The sequence below is a fragment of the Leptodactylus fuscus genome, chromosome 6, assembly GCF_031893055.1.
Source record: "Leptodactylus fuscus isolate aLepFus1 chromosome 6, aLepFus1.hap2, whole genome shotgun sequence".
Classification (NCBI taxonomy): Eukaryota; Metazoa; Chordata; class Amphibia; order Anura; family Leptodactylidae; genus Leptodactylus; species Leptodactylus fuscus.
Window position 1 is genome coordinate 19,217,084 of NC_134270.1, and position 22,914 is coordinate 19,239,997.

The 22,914-nt window shown below is 41.5% G+C and overlaps 1 protein-coding gene across 1 annotated transcript in view; it reads left to right on the top strand.

The window, feature by feature from the left end:
* LOC142210385 (uncharacterized) overlaps positions 1 to 22,914 on the top strand; it is an 82,675-nt gene that overhangs the window by 43,063 nt on the left and 16,698 nt on the right. The window contains 7 exon segments of the mRNA XM_075279488.1: positions 8,351 to 8,381; positions 8,384 to 8,493; positions 10,195 to 10,374; positions 10,456 to 10,579; positions 10,663 to 10,754; positions 12,607 to 12,709; positions 14,800 to 15,899. Coding sequence (XP_075135589.1) covers positions 8,351 to 8,381; positions 8,384 to 8,493; positions 10,195 to 10,374; positions 10,456 to 10,579; positions 10,663 to 10,754; positions 12,607 to 12,709; positions 14,800 to 15,899 — 1,740 coding nt within the window.

Genomic DNA, 22,914 nt, shown 5'->3' on the forward strand with positions numbered 1-22,914 from the left:
ACCAACCGGTGGTATAAGTCAGAGTTGCTCTCCTCCTTGTAGTGTCCTTTTAGGATAGTCTTCAGCTGTGGCAGTGTTAGATCACTTTTCATCTCTAACATATTTCTTATACTCAGGCCGGGGCTTATTGCTTTAACTACTGCCTCAATCACTTCTAATTCACTGTAGCCCTTTTGCATCCCCATGTCTATCTGGTGCATGAGATTTGTGTGAGACAGTTTGTCTTTTTGACCTCTTTCACCAATTTGACCACTAATTTTAAAGTCTTTCCGTATTGTCATTTCTGGCAACATTTTCTGTGCAGTAAGTCTCTCTCTCTGACACTTCTTGCTTTGCTTGACTTGATGTCTCAGAGACTAGGGCTTTTTCTAACAGTTTGCTAGATTCCTGGAATGCTTTCTGCAAAGCAAGGTACTGTGCCTTTAAATCTTCCAATTGGGTCTGCGTCTCTTTTGCCTGTGCCCCGACCTCTGCCTCTGAATGCAGATCTGTAATGAACTGTTTGCACTTTTGGAGGAACAGACAGGTAACATCTTCATCTTCTGTTTCTCCCACTTCATCAAGCAGTTTATTGATAGCATTCAGCAGGTGCCTGCAGGTTCTGGCTTTGGAGATTTGCTCCCCTGGCACTTTAAGATATTTGCTAACAGCACCCAGTTCATCAAATGTTAGATGCAGCAAGGACTCACTAATCTCATTAATGCAGCTCTCCACACCCATTGTCAGTCTGCTGGGCAGGATCTCACTGAGGGGACACTCACAGGATCTCACTGAGGGGACACTCACAGGATCTCAGTGAGATGGCTGCACTTTACAATTGGTTCTTTTCTATCTCTTATTGAGTGAATTCTGCTCTGTATCTTCTATGAATTGTCACTCAATCCCATCCTCGTCGCCATTTTTGTTGCACACCTAATGAGTTGACACTGGTGTGGTTGGGGGGGGGGTTTATATTCTTTATTCACTTTTAACTGTAATCATAAGGGACATGCACAGTGGCGTAACTAGGAATGGCAGGGCCCCGTGGCGAACTTTTGACATGCCCCCCCCACCAATGCTGAAGACCTCGACCGACCCCCTCCTCCGCACTCTATTATGTCACTTAGTAAGCCCTGCACACAGTATTATGTCCATTAGTGGCCCCTGCACACAGTATTATCCCCCATAGTGGCCCCTGCACACAGTATTATACCCCATAGTGGCCCCTGCACACAGTATTATACCCCATAGTGGCCCCTGCACACAGTATTATGTCCCCATAGTGGCCCCTGCACACAGTATTATGTCCAGGATCGGCAAGTAAATAGGGCCCGTAACGGCCAATTTAAAAAAAAAAACAAAAAAAACCCCGTAGCGGCAGCGGCTGTCACCTGGCCCCCTAATGGCCTGGGCCCTGTGGCAGCCACCTCTTCTGCCTCTATGGTAGTTACGCCCCTGGACATGCATCAAAATGGAGAGTAAGTCCTCCCTTCTTCTTGCTATCTGAGGTGCGCTCCAGTAAGTGTCCCACCAAAAACACACCTCTGAGATAGATGGTCCCACTCTAGTGTCATATTACAGGACCTGTATACTGCTATCCTGACACTAGGTAACATCAAATTTTTGTGTGGTGGATCATTCTCTGTATATAGCTCACAATCGGATTAGATTATGGTCATTATTACCAAGGTTTTCACAATCAGTGATATTTACAACACGTCCCCTATTATTAGAGATGATCAGATCCAGCAGAGCGCCCCCTGTAGTTGGATCTCCTACAACCTGGGCCGTAAAATTGTCCTGCAACAAGTTGATAAATTTCCTCCCATTTACAGACGACGCAGAACTAGGCCCTTAGGTTTCTAAAAACCATGTATTCATCTAAAAGGAGCACAAGGGGGCGCTACGAGCACGTTCTTCCTTTCGAGGACTGAGGCCTTATTGAATACTCATCACCTCACAAAAGAACCACAGCCTGAGCCTGACTCCTCCCACACATGTGACTGATCACATGACATCATATAAGGTCCTGTAACCTCTCTAGCAACACAGCCTAGAGCCTGACTCCTCCCACACTGTGACATCATCACAGGTCCTGTAACCCCAGATGAAGCAGATACCTAGTGTGCAGCTGTGCATGTGGAGGTATGTATGTATGTATGTGTGTATATATATATGTATACGTGTGTATAGCCACCGTCTGTCAGGGTTACTAGGTCACGTGTATCGTTAACCCCTTCACAACCATCACTCTGAGGTTGCCTCTTGGCCAGTATTCACATTAGGAGGTCGGTGCCTGTAATGGATTGTTTACACAATCAGGGTGAATTCACACTGAGTAAACGCTAGCTTATTCTGAACGTAAAACACGTTCAGAATAAGCGGCGTCTAAAGCAGCTCCATTCATTTCTATGGGAGCGGGGATACGAGCGCTCCCCATAGAAATGAATGGGCTGCTTCTTTCACTCCGTGCAGTCCCATTGAAGTGAATGGGGAGTGCCGGCGTGTACGGTCCGGCATGAGCAGAGCTTGCCGTATACGCCGGCACTCCCCATTCACTTCAATGGGACTGCACGGAGTGAAAGAAGCAGCCCATTCATTTCTATGGGGAGCGCTCGTATCCCCGCTCCCATAGAAATGAATGGAGCTGCTTTAGACGCCGCTTATTCTGAACGTGTTTTACGTTCAGAATAAGCTAGCGTTTACTCAGTGTGAATGCACCCTTAGGTTTTCTGATGCAATTCTGAAGCCAAAGCCAGGAGTGCGGTTTGCAAAGGTGACCGAGCGCCTGTTCTCTGTATTTTCACCCCTTTATGATCCGCACCTGGTCGTGACTTTAAAAACTGCATCTGAAAACCTGAACGTGTGAACACACTCCAATTATTTGGTGATGCAAGGATTTCTCCCTCTCTGCCTGGTCAGGTGGTGGGTTAGTCTATGCAAATCTGTCTTCCATGATGTAAATAGGAAGTCAGTGCCTCAGTCATGCATCCCAGTAGAGGGCGCTCCCTTTAACATCATGCCTGACCTTCCCAGAAGCCTTTGTTGCAATGATGTGGGATTTTACCAGGTACAGTCTCTCGGCCGAGCACAGCTGTTTCGATCTTATTGTACTTGGTAAAATCCCACATCATTGCAACAAAGGCCTCTGGGAAGTTCCCACTGCCTCGGTACCTTTGCCATTGCAGGACGGCTCCTATACATCCAGTGGGAGCCGTCCTGTTCTTATTACTTGTGGGAGCTTTCTGAAGGCTCCCAGACCTGTCATACAAATATAGCTATTAGAGATGAGCAAACACTATTCGGAACAGCCGTTCCGAATAGCACGCTCCCATAGAAATGAATGGAAGCGGCCGGCAAGCAGACTTTGCCAGCGACCGGTCGCTTAACCCCGCACGTGCTGGCTACGTCCATTCATTTCTATGGGAGCGTGCTATTCGGAACGGCTGTTCCGAATAGTGTTCGCTCATCTGTAATAACTATTGAGGCTGGTGTATGGTCAGCCTCAATAGCTATATAGCTAACCTCCCATAGGCTTCAATATAGTTGTATTTAGGTCTATGGGACAAGGAATCAAAATATTGCAGATTCGAGCCCCATAGGGGGTCTAATTAGTCAGTTTAAGACCACATGTTGCAGAATACTGCAAAAAAAATGCAGAAAATCCCAGCAGAAAGACATTGGGGTTTTTTTCTGCTACGATTTTTCTTCCCTTATTAAATCTATAGGGAAAACAGAAGCATTTCCGCAGGTAAAATTGACATCCTGCATTTTTTTAGACTAACATATGTGTATTCGAAAATCCAGCTAACGTAATTTTGGCTGCACAGTGAACGCCATAAGAAAGTTGCCCAAATGTATTTTTTCTCTCCACCCCATTCTGAATTTTTTTTCCAGTATATTGTACAGGATGTCCACAAAGAACCTGACAAAAATTCTTTTATTACTTTAATATTTTGAAGTCGTCTCCTAAAAAGTATTTAGTCATCTTCTCCGTTATGGACGTCCTCAATGTAGACACATTTGTTTTAAGAGCAGAGAACAACATCGCCTCACTAACTTGAAAGCCGAAACCACCAGAGGAGCATCTCTGACAACTTCATTTTTCAGTTTTATTATAAGATTAGAGTTGGAGTCAGTAAATTCCTGTTCAATAAGCAAAAAAAGAAATGTAACTTCAGCTCACCCTGTGATGATCGACACCTGTCCTGAGGCTGCACGGATGTGGAAGGACCTGGATCCACTTGACAATTGTGCAAAAAATAGAAGATATCCAGCGCCTTAGATAGGTTAAAAATTAACTTTTATTGTTCCATTAAAAATAAGTAAGCTACCAAAAAGGTAATGAACCAGAGTATACTTGGCGTACAAGGTTTGACAGCTACGCGTTTCAGAACCTTACTGGTTCCTTCGTCATGGCTTACTACTAATTCACTTGCAAATCATTTATAAAACACTCAGGGAATTACAGACCCCACCCTCTAAAACCTTTGACCCTGCACGGTACGTATACACGTATCTTCTTATTCTTCCATATATATTAAACTTATTTTCTAATTTATTCATTACTGTTTCAGTTATTTTTATATACGCACACATAAGAAAAAAAACCACATATCAAATTTAAAACACTCAGTTATAAGTTTGATACACATATCTCATTAAAGTGGAACTACCCGTTATTATCCACTCCATATTTTTATTAGGCTTAATTTACATAACATGACTAACCTGAAAGTATGGCCTTTGTACATGCAGTTGACCCCCTGTTTTATTCCGATCATGTGACCTATCTAACTCCTCATCATAACACATGATCAGAAAGAGGAAGCCCCTCCCTGTATGTGATTCACTGTATTGCGATCATGTGATCTCTCGACCACACCTTCTCGTCACATGACCACGAAGACAACACACCCCATCTACAGGACAGAAAAGGAAAGACATGCTAAGGTAAGTTCTAATAGTTCTCATCAGCTAGACCACATGTCATATAGAACTATATAGTAAGATATTTCAAAAACTATCTCTCCAAATCTCTCTAAACAAAATCTGTTGCAACACATGATATATATTTTTAATTTTTGACATTCAATAAATATACGACAAATCTGACCTAATATTAAGGCCATACGGATGTCGTGTATTTAGTTTCATAATCCAGAATGCTTCGCGTATTAATAGTTTCTTGCGCCAATCACCACCTCTAACAGGTTTGGGTACTCGTTCTATGGCGCAAAAAACTAGAGATTCTGTTTTACCGCCATGTTTTTCAAAAAAATGGTGAGATACATTCGACATACTGTCCTTATGTTTGGAACTATCAGAAATATGTTCGGATATTCTAACTTTAATATTTCTGATCGAACATCCGACATATAAAAGCTTGCACTCAGTGCATTCTATAATATAAACCGTATGGTTGCTGTTGCAATTTAAAAATTCTTTAATGCTATGTTCCATTTTATATGTTGAATCAAAAAAAGTTTGTGTCTTTTTAACATATTGACACATATTGCAACGAGGCATACCACATTTGAAAAATCCCTTAATATTAAGCCATGTTTCTGATTGTCCTTGTACCTCACTTATAAACAAACTTGGGGACAAAATGTCCCCTAATGATCGGCCTCGACGTGCCGTAAATTGTACCCCTTCCTTAAGTAAATTGCATGTAATAGAGTCCTGTAGTAGTATTGGAAGATTCTTTTTAAAAATCTTTTTAATCTTACTATACTGTCTACTGTAGGGAGTAGAAAAAAATACCTTATTATTAGATTTTCTAGAAAAATTATGTTTATTTTTTGTTTCTTTCTTACATTCTAATAAAGATTTTTGTGATCTCTTTGCTACTATATTTTTTGCCCGTTGTAGGGACCACTCCGGATACCCTCTATTTCTCAGTCTGGCTAATGTTAGTTCACTTTGTTTGTTATATACTGTCTCTGACGAACATGTTCGACGGGTTCGAACCATTTCCCCAACTGGGATCGATTTTATAGTGTGGTTCGGGTGACAGCTATTAGCTAACAACAAAGTGTTGCCAGCTTTTTTTTCGGAAAATACTTGTCTCAATTTTATTTTCCATTGGGTCGGTGACGTCCGTACCACACCTAATCTCTTACTTTAATGACAACATAATGGGTTTAAAATTTACTTATAATTGTCATCCTACTGTTATATCTTTTTTGGATGTAACCTTGGAAGGAATTAGTAGAGAAAATAAAATTGAGACAAGTATTTTCCGAAAAAAAATTAGCTGGCAACACTTTGTTGTTAGCTAATAGCTGTCACCCGAACCACACTATAAAATCGATCCCAGTTGGGGAAATGGTTCGAACCCGTCGAACATGTTCGTCAGAGACAGTATATAACAAACAAAGTGAACTAAGATTAGCCAGACTGAGAAATAGAGGGTATCCGGAGTGGTCCCTACAACGGGCAAAAAATATAGTAGCAAAGAGATCACAAAAATCTTTATTAGAATGTAAGAAAGAAACAAAAAATAAACATAATTTTTCTAGAAAATCTAATAATAAGGTATTTTTTTCTACTCCCTACAGTAGACAGTATAGTAAGATTAAAAAGATTTTTAAAAAGAATCTTCCAATACTACTACAGGACTCTATTACATGCAATTTACTTAAGGAAGGGGTACAATTTACGGCACGTCGAGGCCGATCATTAGGGGACATTTTGTCCCCAAGTTTGTTTATAAGTGAGGTACAAGGACAATCAGAAACATGGCTTAATATTAAGGGATTTTTCAAATGTGGTATGCCTCGTTGCAATATGTGTCAATATGTTAAAAAGACACAAACTTTTTTTGATTCAACATATAAAATGGAACATAGCATTAAAGAATTTTTAAATTGCAACAGCAACCATACGGTTTATATTATAGAATGCACTGAGTGCAAGCTTTTATATGTCGGATGTTCGATCAGAAATATTAAAGTTAGAATATCCGAACATATTTCTGATAGTTCCAAACATAAGGACAGTATGTCGAATGTATCTCGCCGTTTTTTTGAAAAACATGGCGGTAAAACAGAATCTCTAGTTTTTTGCGCCATAGAACGAGTACCCAAACCTGTTAGAGGTGGTGATTGGCGCAAGAAACTATTAATACGCGAAGCATTCTGGATTATGAAACTAAATACACGACATCCGTATGGCCTTAATATTAGGTCAGATTTGTCGTATATTTATTGAATGTCAAAAATTAAAAATATATATCATGTGTTGCAACAGATTTTGTTTAGAGAGATTTGGAGAGATAGTTTTTGAAATATCTTACTATATAGTTCTATATGACATGTGGTCTAGCTGATGAGAACTATTAGAACTTACCTTAGCATGTCTTTCCTTTTCTGTCCTGTAGATGGGGTGTGTTGTCTTCGTGGTCATGTGACGAGAAGGTGTGGTCGAGAGATCACATGATCGCAATACAGTGAATCACATACAGGGAGGGGCTTCCTCTTTCTGATCATGTGTTATGATGAGGAGTTAGGTCACATGATCGGAATAAAACAGGGGGACAACTGCATGTACAAAGGCCATACTTTCAGGTTAGTCATGTTATGTAAATTAAGCCTAATAAAAATATGGAGTGGATAATAACGGGTAGTTCCACTTTAATGAGATATGTGTATCAAACTTATAACTGAGTGTTTTAAATTTGATATGTGGTTTTTTTCTTATGTGTGCGTATATAAAAATAACTGAAACAGTAATGAATAAATTAGAAAATAAGTTTAATATATATGGAAGAATAAGAAGATACGTGTATACGTACCGTGCAGGGTCAAAGGTTTTAGAGGGTGGGGTCTGTAATTCCCTGAGTGTTTTATAAATGATTTGCAAGTGAATTAGTAGTAAGCCATGACGAAGGAACCAGTAAGGTTCTGAAACGCGTAGCTGTCAAACCTTGTACGCCAAGTATACTCTGGTTCATTACCTTTTTGGTAGCTTACTTATTTTTAATGGAACAATAAAAGTTAATTTTTAACCTATCTAAGGCGCTGGATATCTTCTATTTTTCAGTAAATTCCTGCCAGCTCAACATCACCTAAAATTCCACAGTTCTGGATTGTCACATTTGTAAAGAAATTATCACAAAATTCTCTACTATAGACTTTACAGTAATATCTGGCTATAGATCCAAGAAAATCGGTGCTTAATCAGGTCTGAACCCAACACTGCGCCGGCCTGTGATTGGCTGTATTGGTCATGTGACATATCGTATGGACGAGCTGTTTAATACAGCTCCAATCTATACAAAAAGATCTATACTTTATTGTTTCCTCTCACGATCGCCAGTAATTGTATTTTGTATGATTTTACATTGACTTATCTTCTTTTCATTCAGGTTTATACATTATAGGATCCTCTCAGTGGGAATCTAAAGACATACTCTGGATTGACCCAACGAAGATGGATAGAGACAGGGACAAGATGGCGGAAAGTATAATAACCCTCACCCTAGAGATCCTGCAGCAGCTTACTGGAGAGGTGAGAGATTCTGATGATGTCACATTACAGTCCTATGAAAAAGTTTGGGCACCCCTATTAATCTTAATCATTTTTAGTTCTAAATATTTTGGTATTTGCAGCAGCCATTTCAGTTTGATATATCTAATAACTGATGGACACAGTAATATTTCAGGATTGAAATGAGGTTTATTGTACTAACAGAAAATGTGCAATATGCATTAAACCAAAATTTGACCGGTGCAAAAGTATGGGCACCTCAACAGAAAAGTGACATTAATATTTAGTACATCCTCCTTTTGCAAAGATAACAGCCTCTAGTCGCTTCCTGTAGCTTTTAATCAATTCCTGGATCCTGGATAAAGGTATTTTGGACAAACAATTCAAGTTCAGTTAAGTTAGATGGTCGCCGAGCATGGACAGCCCGCTTCAAATCATCCCACAGATGTTCAATGATATTCAGGTCTGGGGACTGGGATGGCCATTCCAGAACATTGTAATTGTTCCTCTGCATGAATGCCTGAGGATTTGGAGCGGTGTTTTGGATCATTGTCTTGCTGAAATATCCATCCCCGGCGTAACTTCAACTTCGTCACTGATTCTTGAACATTATTCTCAAGAATCTGCTGATACTGAGTGGAATCCATGCGACTCTCAACTTTATCAAGATTCCCGATGCCGGCACACACAGCCCCAAAGCATGATGGAACCTCCACCAAATTTTACAGTGGGTAGCATGTGTTTTTCTTGGAATGCTGTTTCTTTTTGGACGCCATGCATAACGCCTTTTTTTATAACCAAACAACTCAATTTTTGTTTCCAAAATGAAGCTGCCTTGTCCAAATGTGCTTTTTCATACCTCAGGCAACTCTATTTGTGGCGTACGTGCAGAAACGGCTTCTTTCTCATCACTCTCCCATACAGCTTCTATTTGTGCAAAGTGCGCTGTATAGTTGACCGATGCACAGTGACACCATCTGCAGCAAGATGATGCTGCAGCTCTTTGGAGGTGGTCTGTGGATTGTCCTTGACTGTTCTCACCATTCTTCTTCTCTGCCTTTCTGATATTTTTCTTGGCCTGCCACTTCTGGGCTTAACAAGAACTGTCCCTGTGGTCTTCCATTTCCTTACTATGTTCCTCACAGTGGAAACTGACAGGTTAAATCTCTGAGACAACGTTTTGTATCCTTCCCCTGAACAACTATGTTGAACAATCTTTGTTTTCAGATCATTTGAGAGCGGGCTGTCCATGCTCGGCGACCATCTAACTTAACTGAACTTGAATTGTTTGTCCAAAATACCTTCATCCAGGATCCAGGAACTGATTAAAAGCTACAGGAAGCGACTAGAGGCTGTTATCTCTGCAAAAGGAGGATGTACTAAATATTAATGTCACTTTTCTGTTGAGGTGCCCATATTTTTGCACCGGTCAAATTTTGGTTTAATGCATATTGCGCATTTTCTGTTAGTACAATAAACCTCATTTCAATCCTGAAATATTACTGTGTCCATCAGTTATTAGATATATCAAACTGAAATGGCTGTTGCAAACACCAAAATATTTAGAACTAAAAATGATTAAGATTAATAGGGGTGCCCAAACTTTTTCATAGGACTGTACATCATTCTTATCTATAGTAATAACAGATGATATGACTGGAGAGGTGAGGGACTCTGGGAATGGATGGAGTGAGATTTATTAATGCGTCTCTCCATAACCAGGATTACACAGTAGTGAAGAAGACCTCTAGTAGGCGCTCTCGGGCTCCTGTGCCTGAAGGATCGGAGAGAACCCTGAGCCCAATCCCGGGGCCTCCACCTCAATACATGATACGCGAGGATTTCAATAAGCAGAAGATCCTAGAACTCACCAACAAGATGATTGAGCTGCTGACTGGAGAGGTGACACTGCTGGGAATGCTGGGACATTATACAGGAGCGCTATGAAGGGATCTGCTGATGACTGTATCATTGTGTTGTCAGGTTCCTATAAGGTGTCAGGATGTCACTGTCTATTTCTCCATGGAGGAGTGGGAGTATTTAGAAGGACACAAAGATGTGTACAAGGAGGTGATGATGGAGGATCAGCAGCCCCTCACATCAGCAGGTAATAGACATGACTAAATACACACGGCCTCTCATTATCTGTATGGAAAGAATGAATTCAGTCCCTGTATGTGTTTCCTCCAGTTCCATCCAGTAAGAGAACGTCACCGGAGAGATGTCCCAGTCCGCTTCTACTACAGACTTTTAAGGAAGAAGAGGACCCAGAAGATGATCAGGTAGATGGAGATAAGGTGACATGAAATCTTCTTCTGCCCTGTAGAAGGGCTGTGAGGGTCTTGTGGTCAGTTTGATTTTATCCCAAAAGATATTTTATTAGCTATGGCTGTATCATGTTATTTGGCCCCCATGAAGCCATATTTGTAGGGCAGGAATATAGTCATCACGGACAAGGATGACTATATGCAGGTGTACGTGAATATCTTACTAGACACAACACTATGAGCACCTATGCAATATTTTGCTGGACACAAGGGCAAAAGGTTTGGTTTCTTCCACAAATTCAACTTCTTGTATCTTAAATTTCCTACTCTGGCCACTTTCTAAAGTTTATCAAAAATTTACAATGGATCTACTTTCCTTCATAGTAGGTTGACAGTGTCAGGCATCAGCAATGTTGCTCAGAACGTGAGTCTGAACTGATGTTGTGCGGATAACTTTTGTACTAACATTGTGTGCGGGACACAACTGAGCCTGGCACCCTCTTGGCAAGCTTTTATGTTGAGGCATTGTATTCCTCAATAGCACGTGGAAAAGTTTGCCAGGCAGTGGGATATTTCGTAAGATCAAGAGGAGTCCAGTATATCCTCTTGAACTTTTGCTATTCAGAATGAAACGTAATATATTTGTGTTCAAGGGACACATGTTCTACCAGCAGAAAAGTGCAGCCATTTGGAGTCCGACAGCCATGCTAGCGCATACCAAAACTAGTGGAAGGATACTTTGTTCTTCTCAGTCATAATTTCTAATTGGACGTCATTGGTAGGCCTTTGGATTAGGTGTCTTGAGGCCTTATATTGTGGACAAGACTTCAATTTGCTTGTGTATGCCCTTTATTAACATTGAACTAGGGTTGAGTTCTCTTGATATCTTTTTGGATTTGACTATCATGAAGACCCTAGAAGACAAATAGATATGTTCTCCAAAGGATGGATACCACTACAGATAGCATCCTCCACTGGGATAGCTGCCAGTGTTACAAATTGAATTTGCAAACTGGAGACTGAGGTCAATATGATTCAAGACAGCCCAAACCGATAGAAGTCTTGAGTAGGTATTGGAGAACTTTTTGGTCAGGTGGGTACATAAGTGATCGGATCATGGAGACCCCATCTGTCACATTCCCAAGAGGTACAAATATCCAGGACAGGTTAATCTTCTCGACCGCCGTGTACTCCGGGTTTTTGATTGTTTGTAGATTGAAGTCTACACTGGAAAGGAACATAAGATCGGACTACTATATGTCAACTGTAAAACTACACCTGATCGCTATCTCTCAGAATGGCCTCAGTATAGGTGGCAGCTTTCCGAAGCATGCTTAGCACTGATGCTTAGCATCGGATCAGGCAAAAGGATAGTCAAATATGCACCAAGGTAGTGGGCAGGTGGGATCCGTTCAATGTTATAACAGGCAGAAGGTTCAGACAGGTAGCACCAGTGCAATGCTCAAAGCCAAATCGGGTTCATACACATGAGATCACCAGATCTGATCAGAGACCAGACTGAGCCAGAAACTAGCCAAGGATCAAACAGGAAGAGGTCAACAAAATGAGAAGCGGGAACTCGACAGCTTTGAACCTAGAAGGCTTAACTAGATCCTAGTGGTCAAGGAAAGGGAAGGTGCTGGCCCTTTAAGAAGCTGAGAGAGCTGTTGTACAGTATAATGGGGAAAAATCAAAATGTGCAAATTTCCATTTTTTTCATCTCAAAAAATTGAATAGTGAAACGTCGCACCTTCCACTCCTGCTGTCATTTTCCCCATCCTGGTAATGAATGATCTTTTCTTCTCCTATAAAACATCTCACGTGACTTCTCCATCCGTCTGGTGACTTTCCAATATTTGTTTCACAGTTTTTGTATGAGGGTGAAGATCTGAACATTATTAAGGTTCCAGTGACATACGGGTGGGACGATGAGGAGTGTAAGGAGGACATTCCTACAGGGAACTACCCAGGTGAGTGGTCACCACCAAATAAAGACATTTGTACATTTATAATATGGATACAGAATTAAAAGTGGAATGTTGACATGAAGTATTCCTATAGAAATGAGGATTATTTTTTTTTTATCTGTATTTGCTTTCTGTACTAATAAGTAACAAGTATGTGCCTAATTTTAGATTTTGGGAACTATTGGCTCCGACTAGACTCGCATTAAGTTCCTATTGGTTAATGACTACTTAATGCATTTCTCATTGGTCATTCTGCTATCTTATGGACATCTGGTTGACACTTATGGGAGCAAATTAGCATAGCAATGGTTGACATGATGTCATATAGAATTTATGTATGTATAAAGTAGTATACTTTTTTTTGTAACTTGAGCTTAGGGATCTACCAGCGATGGACACCTATAGCTTGCAAAGTATGCTGATACAGTATATATGCTTTGCCTGTTCCTTTTAGTTCCCCGAGTGTTCACATATTAATGATGACCGGGTCCCACATGAAGTTTGTTCAGTTTTATCCATTCCTAGGTTCACCTGAAAAAAAAATAGAAAACCCTTTAAAATAATGCAAACACCACTATATTTCCAAAGTCAAGTTAAACTTTTTCTGACACACCCACCATCACCAGGAACACCCCTTTTTTCTCAGTTACATAGTAGTTACATAGTTGAATCCTACTAATATTATACTGTAAATGTGAAAGTTTGTGTGTTTGGATGTTTGTGAGTTTGTAGGTTTGTTACTCAATCACGCTAAAACGCCTGGACGGATTTGCGTGCAATTTTCCACAAACATAGTTTTCCCTTAGGATTGAGTCACAGGCTACTTTTGGTGCCACTAAACAACATGGCTTCCTAGCAGGAGACTCACAAAAGCAGGATTCCTAGCCCCAGCTATAGACTCACACACACTGCCTGGCATTTCCTGCCTCAACCTGCCTGCACACTCCTTACTGTCACCTCAGGAGTAGCCCTCACTCTACTCACTCACATTTATATATAACAGATCACATTGTCTGTATCACTACATATACAATACAACACATCACATTGTCTGTATCACTACATACAAAATATAACAGATCACATTGTCTGTATCACTACGTTGATCCAGGGTTTTATACTGACTGCCAGATTTGGAGTCGGGAAGGAATTTTTTCCCCTGAAATAGGACAATTGGCATGAGCCTCATGGGGTTTTTTGCCTTCCCCTGGATCAACACTGTAGGGGATTGTAGGGTTATAGGTTGGACTTGATGGACTCATGTCTTTATCCAACCTCATCTACTATGTAACTACATACACAATATAACAGATCACATTGTCTGTATCACTACATACACAATACAACACATCACATTGTCTGTATCACTACATACACAATACAACACATCACATTGTCTGTATCACTACATACACAATATAACACATTACATCACATTTGCTAGCCCACCAAACTTTTTAAAGCACTTTTACAGTTTCACACGTCTGTGTCCGCCCAATTCTCAAATCACCGCAGACGAAGTCGCGGGTAAAAGCTAGTAAGGATATAAGTCCATCAAGCTCAACCGCATAGCTGATATCTTGTTTGATAAACTTTATTACTTGTGCTGTTTCAATAATCTATTTATTGGTTTTAGGTGAGATATGTCAGATGTCGTGGTCTCCTGCTTTGTTCTCAGTATGCAAAGACTGGAAATATTTGCAGACAGAAACAGCTGTGGTCAAAAGTCAAAGCTTTAGTTTGGGTATTGCTGCAATGCCATAGATATTATGTTTGTGCAAAGATGGCCTGACAGTTTTTACTGATACTGGTGTCCTTAAACTCGCATTCAACTCTGCAGTAATTAGAGTACTCGTAGTTTTGTATTTTTTGTCTCCAATTTGACCCAGTTCTCTTCTATTCCTCGGGTCAAACTTTGACTTTGAACCGCACCTACTTCTGTCTGCAGATGTTTTGCTGGTCTTGGCATACTTAGATGTGATCAAGGAAAGAGTAAACCTCAATACACCAATCAACTCAGCAATTCGGGTCACAGATATCCCTACCAGGAAAACAGTAACAAAAATAATGAAAATCTACTTTATTTTTGGCAGATGACTGTACCTGGAGCTCAGAGGAACATCTCCTATCTTCAGATTATCTTCCCTCAGCCCTACACAGCAAAGATCTATCATCTGATCCTTCTATACAGGTTATATCTTATAATCCATCACAGACTGAGCAAGAAAATAATAGCCACAGAAGGAGTGTTGAATATCAAAGTGCGCAAAATGTGGAGAGGCCATTTTCTTGTTTAGAATGTGGCAAATGTTTTGACCAGAAATATGATCTTGTTGTACATCAGAGACGTCACACAGGAGAGAAGCCATATTCATGTTCAGAGTGTGGGAAATGTTTTATTCAAAAATCAAATCTTGTTAAGCATTCAAGAATTCACACAGGGGAGAAGCCATATTCATGTTCAGAATGTAGCAAATGTTTTAGCCATAAATCAGATCTTCTTAAACATCTCAGAATCCACACAGGGGAAAAACCATATATGTGTACAGAATGTGGCAAATGTTTTAGTCAGAAATCATCTCTTGCTATACATCAGAGACTCCACACAGGAGTAAAACCATTTTCATGCTCAGAATGTGGGAAAGGTTTTAACCAGAAGTCACATCTTATTATACATCAGAGACTTCACACGGGGAAGAAGCCATTTTCATGTTCACAATGTGATAAAAGTTACACTAATAAATCACAACTTGTTAAACATGAGAGAAGTCACACGGGGATAAAACCATTTTTATGTTCAGAATGCGGTAAAGGTTTTATCCAGCAATCAGATCTTTTAAAACATGAGAGAATTCACACAGGAGAGAAGCCATATTCATGTACAGTATGTGGGAAATGTTTTAACCAGAAGTCAGCTCTTGTTACACATCGTAGAATTCACACAGGGGAGAAGCCATTTCTCTGCTCAGACTGTGGGAGATGTTTTACAAATAAATCAGAACTTGTTATACATAGGAGAATTCACACGGGGGAGAGGCCATTTTCGTGTTCAAAATGTGGGAAATCTTTTAGAGAGAAATCAAAGCTTGTTAAACATGAGAGAAGCCACACGGGGGAGAAGCCGTTTTCATGTCCAGAATGTGGGAAATGTTATGCTCAGAAATCAGATTGTCTTAAACATCAGAGAATTCATATGTGACCGTAGTAGTTTTATTGGCAAAGGAGTATGGAAAAAATACAATAGTTCTAGTCAAAGTAGTGACATACAAGAAACAGGGAAACCATTTCACAGCACTAAGAGGTGGTGAGGAAATATCTGGATTTTGATTATTTTTGGATAACGGGCAATCCACCGATATATCAACCTGGTGTGTAGAATATGTCACAATAATCTATGTAACTGTATCTTAGAACTTGTTACTAATTGTTATTTAATAGAACAATAGATATTTGCTTTCGAAAAATATTTGCTTGTGTTTGGGTCTAATTTTCTTTATTACACCATGGATCCCAATCTTCGTGGGATTCGTCAGAACAATTTCTTATAAGACTGGGGTCCCACTTTTTTGAAAATCACAGCATGTCAATTATACCTATGGAAGCACTAGAGTTTTCCCTAAAGGGGTTTTCTGTGAAAAACACTGGGTTATGGCTTCCGTTCACTACCTGCGGCCTAAGCCTTAAAGGGGATAAAGGGTTTTTTTTTACAAGCGCGTTGCGGAAGGTGGAAAAAACAAAACAACCCATATTCACCTGTCTCTGCTGCTCCAGTGTCTCCTACCGTGGTCCGGTCCAGCTCTCCACCTCACATGACTGCTGAGGCCATTCAGCGGCCTAAGAAAAGGAAACAGTGACGTAGATGTCCCCTGTCCTTTCCTTAGGCCGCTGACTGTCGCGAGCAGTGGAAATTTCTGATGCTCATTGCATCTCTATGATTTTCGACACTACCCAACAGTCCTACCCTGGGGTAACTGGTGCACTTCAAAAAGAACATTGCTCATTTCAGTCCAAAAGGTACAAATATCAGGACAGGTAGATGCAGAAAATTTTATATAAGCTTACTTAATCTGGTAGACTCTTGATGTTGGAGTTAAAGGTTCTGATCCTTGGGTCACATGATTGGAACCAGCACTCTCATCCATGGGTCTTTCTGCCTCTTCCATTCGCATTCAGTTAATTAATTACCAATGCTATGGGGGGCTGGCTGACTATAGCAATGCACAGGGAAGGAGGAGGGGGTCGGAGCAATGGTTCTGATCACGTGACCCAGGGGTCAAGCCAGTTTAGAAACCCAGGGTCCAACATCAGGAGTCCACCAGATCAAGTCAGCTAATATTAATGCCCTGTTTAGTATCTGACTGCCAACACCTAAAATTCTTAATAAAACAATAGTCACAAGGAACGTTCATTCACATTTATGTCTATATGTGAGCAGACATATATAGCGGTGGTCAAAAATGTCCATCTATGGTGAGAACTTTTGTGAAGAAATTCAGATTTCTGGTTCTTGTCACTCATCCTGATACATCAGATAAAAAAAATCAATATCTGAAACTGCAAAACTACTAAATATAGCAAGAAAACAGCAGAAACATGAATGTCACATATACACATAGCTAGAATAAGAAGAATGATAGCAAAGGGTTGTGTAAACTCATATTGAAGAAATCTCCTCAAATAGAAGCAAGTGACCGGGTCTTTATATGATTTTTTCTCTCCAAAAGTTGGGTTAGAGCTTATTTTCAGAGGATGTCTAATTTTTTTTTCCCATGAACAACAATCCATTCACCAGACACCCCCTTACACCCAAAACAATTAGAGTTGGACAGTACCAGTGGTGGACGGGCTCTCATATACAGATCTGCGTCCCTCCTGTCAAAGCTGTGTCACTGCCAGGTCCATTGCAGGAACTATCTATCTGCGTCATAATTTAAAAAGGGGTTTATGTAAGTAAATTTTGATTCATTGGTCTGTATTTATATCATTTACAGTTTGTATATACATCCTAATATGTTGCACAGATTTCCTGGGACCCTGAAAGGTACTCCGGTCGAGTTTAGAAACAATTACAGAGCAGGGAGGAGGATTTACTTAGTACTCAGCAGTCCTATTAGAGCATTACATGGTATGCTACTCCGCTTTCCTGGGAACCTGAAAGCTAAATCTAGCAAGGTTCACCCCCGGGTGTATTATTGACCTAATACTGTGTGGTGTGAAGGGGCCACTCTGAGACATTATACTGTGTAAGGGCTGCTATGGGATATTATACTGTCTGGAGGGCACTTGGCACATAATAATGTGTATAAATAGGGCGTTATACCATGTAGGGGCCAGAAAGGAGGTGGTATGCCATGTGGGGACCCAAGACAAAAATTTGATGAGGGGTTCAGCCTTTGCTAGTTATGCCCTCTACATCAGCTGCAAATTCTTCCCTCATTCTGCCTCGCATTGTAAACAATGCGGAAGTTGGGAAAAAAAAGTGTACAGCTTGATCTTGCTGCAGAATACTGATGTTCTGCACCGTGAGCCTGGATGGAATAAGGAGTAGAGATGAGCGAGTAGTACTCGATCGAGTAGGTATTCGATCAAATACTACGGTATTCGAAATACTCGTACTTGGTCGAGTACCACTCGCTGTTTGAATGTAAAAGTTCGATGCAGAACCAGCATTGATTGGCTGAATGCTATACAGTCGGCCAATCAACGCTGGTTCTTCTACCTTTGGGAGTCTTCTCCGTGCAGCTTCCCCGCGGCATCTTCCGGCTTTTCATTCACTCTGCCAGGCATCGGGCCTGGGCAGAGCTGACTGTGCTTGTAGTGCGGGAATGCGCAGTCGGCTCTGCCCAGGCCCGATGCCTGGCAGAGTGAATGAAGAGCCGGAAGACGCCGCGGGGACGTTGCAAGGAGAAGACTGCTCGGAGGATCTAGCCCGACCCTCACTCGTAGACTTAGTAAGTATAATTTGATTGAACGTTGCCTACCACTGAAACGAGCATTCCCCCCCCCCCATAGACTATAATAGGGTTCGATATTCGATTCGAGTAGTCGAATATTGAGGGGCTACTTGAAACGAATATCGAACCTCGAACATTTTACTGTTCACTCATCTCTAATAAGGAGGAATCTGCCTAAAATTCTTCTTTACTTTCCCATATCAAGAACAGGTTGTATCTACTTGTATGTCATAGATTGTATTACAGTCTGATCCAGTAGGTCCGCCTCAGCAAAAAATACCAAGTTTCGGTTATTTTCTGCTGCGGTGCGCATGAGTTGCTCCAAAAGGGGCCCACTAAGGCTCTGTTGCCCAAGGTCCCATACAAGCCTGGACCCGTCCTTGCACATGTGGGTATGAATTACATTATCATGCATTATTATTTTTACAGGAGCGCTGTTTCCGATGACATGACCTGGGGGTCGATAATAGGTTGGAACCGGTGAGACCATCATCATCGTCATCATCCACCCCTAGATCACATAAGTGAATTTAAACTCCCTGTACAACCTCATTAAAGCTTTATTTATATAAAAGTAGAAAAAGAAACAGAGCAGTCAGTATTATACACACTAGTCAGACCAATCAGTTACGTATTGAGGTTGAATGAAGAGAAAAAGGTCCATGAAGTCCAACGAGTGGCAGATTGGGACCTGAAGGTGGCCCCGTTTTTTTTAAACTCGTTTTATTGAAGATTATGTAACAGTACAAATAATGCAATCAGGAAAGTTGTGCTTACAAAAGAGGACAAAGTGAAGCACAAAGAAAATATAAACAAGTAAAGATATGCCACATTGCCATCCCAACCCAAACACCCCCCCCCCCCCCCATATCAAAAGCACAATAAAGAACAAAATATCATAGCGTCAGCGATCACATATCATACCGCCACAAGGGGCTATGGACCTAACCGGCAGACGCCACTCTTCAAGATGTAAAAGCGTCCAACGCTGTACGCAATGAGGGGCAGAGTACTGAGATGTGGGGAAATCACACCACGGTCCCTATACCTTGTTAAATTTCTGGGGACAACCCCTCCCTTTGTATATAATTTGGTTAAATGGAAGAATTGAATTAACCAGCCTCCGTTACTGGCATATCGACGGAGACTGTGGGGCCATCCACCACAAGGCGATGGCCTTCCTGGCGTAGAATTTACATTCCTGAAGAAAATCTGGGTATGATGCTGCCATACCTCCTCCTCCAACACGCCAAAAAGCCAGACTTCGGGAGAGAATGGGATAGGGCCATCCAAGACATCTTCCAAGAGGTCTACAGCCCCCCTCCAAAGGTTTTGCTCAATTGGACAACTCCACACCATGTGCCAAAAATCTGCATGAGGACACGAACACCTAAGGCAATTCGGACTAGGCAAACAACCCATCTAATGCAAGCGGGCTGAGGTCAGGTTAATCCGCCTGCTACCGATAAAGGTAATGCACCCCAGGTCTGGAATTTAGTTCTAAAATGTGAGATATTTACAGGCGAAGACTACTGGCAACCCACACATCACTTCTCCCTCCACCGCCGATGAAAGGTGGCCCCATTTTATAGTCAGCACTGATGCAAAATAAAAATTTGAATAAGTTTATTATTGGCCGAGGGTCAAACGTATTGAGGAGACTCTAAAATGTCCTGAAACGTCTCATCCGTCAGCTCCAGAATATTGGTGCGTCAGAGTCTGGGCCTCGGCTAAGGACACTTTCACATGAATTAAATTTTGATAAAGAATGGAAATAAGGCTCCCAGGACCCGGAGAGCGCAACACACCAATTAGCCGATATTCAGAGATAGCACTTCGGCTGGGTAGGGAATAATGAGGAAAGGGCATGTCGTATTTGAAGAAATCTAAAGAATTGATGTTGAGGAATCTCACATGAAGTTGTTAAGGCTTCAAATGTAGCAAACACTCCTTATGTGTACAGATCCACCAGGGAGGACACACCATATCGTGACCAGGACCGGGCACAAAGCAACTGAAAGAGCTCAGGTAGACCAGGGTTATCCAACAAGGGGGTTTCCACAGGGGTATCAAAATAGGAAGACACCTTCCGGGCCTGTCTCCAAACCTGTACTGCTAAGGTGTGAATGGGCAAAAGTCTAGAGATTGTTCCATAAGCGGCCACAGAGTATGCAGGTCCAGGTGGTGAGCCAGATGTGCCTCGGGTCCCTGGAGCTGGTCCAAGGAGAGTCAAGGCTTAGAGTTGACCTGCTAAATAATAGAGAAACAGGTTGGGGAGCAAGGCACCGCCGAGCTGCTTTGGTCTCTGGAGAGCAGATAGTCTCAAGTTGGATCTGGAGTGGCCCCATACAAAGGAGGTTATCAAAGAGTCCATGTGTTTAAAGAATCAGAGAGGCACCGACACAGCTGAATGACTCAAAGCATACAAACATTTGGGTAAAACAATCATTTTTATCAGGTTAATCCTGCCTCTACCTATAAAGGTAATGAAGCCCAGGTCTGAAATTTAGTTCTAAAATGTGAAATAAGGGGGAAAATATTCTGATCTCGGAAACTCTTATCATCCCTAGGGATAACAATGCCTAGATATTTACAGGCTGAGACTACTGGTAACCCACACATCACTTCTCCCTCCACTGCCGCTAAAGGTGGCCCCATTTTATAGGCAGACAGTGCAAGTAGGAAGGTAAAGCACAAGTATCTCCTCCGTGTAAAGTTCTGTGTAGTTTTGCACAGAACTGCTTTACATGGATGGAAAGGCAGCAGCCCTTCATTTAGAGAGCTGTTCTGGGCAGTGGGTCCAGGCTGCCCCAACAACGCTAGTGTGAACTTAGCCTAAGTGGAAGATGATGGTAAAGGAAGACGGTGACACCACTATTCTAAGACATCAGCCGGAGGTGTATGAAAATCCTCACAGATCCATGATCTACCACTACTCTGTCTCCACATCCTAGGACGCTATAGGATGGTCTACTGTAGACCCTACCTTGCATACGTAACCCTATTGATACCTTCACCTTGCCTGATCAAGAGCTTCCTCAGCCCAAAACGTTGCTTATTCCAATTAATATGATTATGCAATCAAATTCTATGATTTAGTAAAATTTACAATGTGGCTTCATATCTTGCATGGATTCTGATATGGCGTAATAGAATAAGCAGCTCAAAGAGATAATTTGGAAAGCTGTCTATCCTTTTCCACTGTTGAAGAAATGCAGTGGGTCAAAAAAGTATTTAGTCAGTCACCAATAGTGCAAGTTCCACCACTTAAAAAGATGAGAGGCGTCTGTAATTTACATCATAGGTAGACCTCAACTATGAGAGACAAAATGAGAAAACAAATCCAGAAAATCACATTGTCTGATTTTGTAAGAATTTATTTGCAAATTATGAAAATAAGTATTTGGTCAGTAACAAAATTTCATCTCAATACTTTGTTATATATCCTTTGTTGGCAATGACAGAGGTCAAACGTTTTCTGTAAGTCTTCTCCAGGTTGGCACACACTGTTGTTGGTATGTTGGCCCATTCCTCCATGCAGATCTCCTCTAGAGCAGTGATGTTTTGGGGCTGTTGCTTGGCAACACGGACTTTCAACTCCCTCCAAAGGTTTTCTATAGGGTTGAGATCTGGAGACTGGGCCACTCCAGGACCTTGAAATGCTTCTTACAAAGCCACTCCTTCGTTGCCCTGGCGGTGTGCTTTGGATCATTGTCATGTTGAAAGACCCAGCCACGTTTCATCTTCAATGCCCTTGCTGATGGAAGGAGGTTTGCACTCAAAATCTCACGATACATGGCCCCATTCATTCTCTCATGTACCCGGATCAGTAGTCCTGGCCCCTTTGCAGAGAAACAGCCCCAAAGCATGATGTTTCCACCCCCATGCTTTACAGTAGGTATGGTGTTTGATGGATGCAACTCAGTATTCTTTTTCCTCCAAACACGAAAAGTTGTGTTTCTACCAAACAGTTCCAGTTTGGTTTCATCAGACCATAGGACATTCTCCCAATACTCTTCTGGATCATCCAAATGCTCTCTAGCAAACTTCAGACGGGCCCGGACATGTACTGGCTTAAACAGTGGGACACGTCTGGCACTGCAGGATCTGAGTCCCTGGCGGCGCAGTGTGTTACTGATGGTAGGCTTTGTTACATTGGTCCCAGCTCTCTGCAGATCATTCACTAGGTCCCCCCGCGTGGTTCTGGGATTTTTGCTCACCGTTCTTGTGATCATTTTGACCCCACAGGATGAG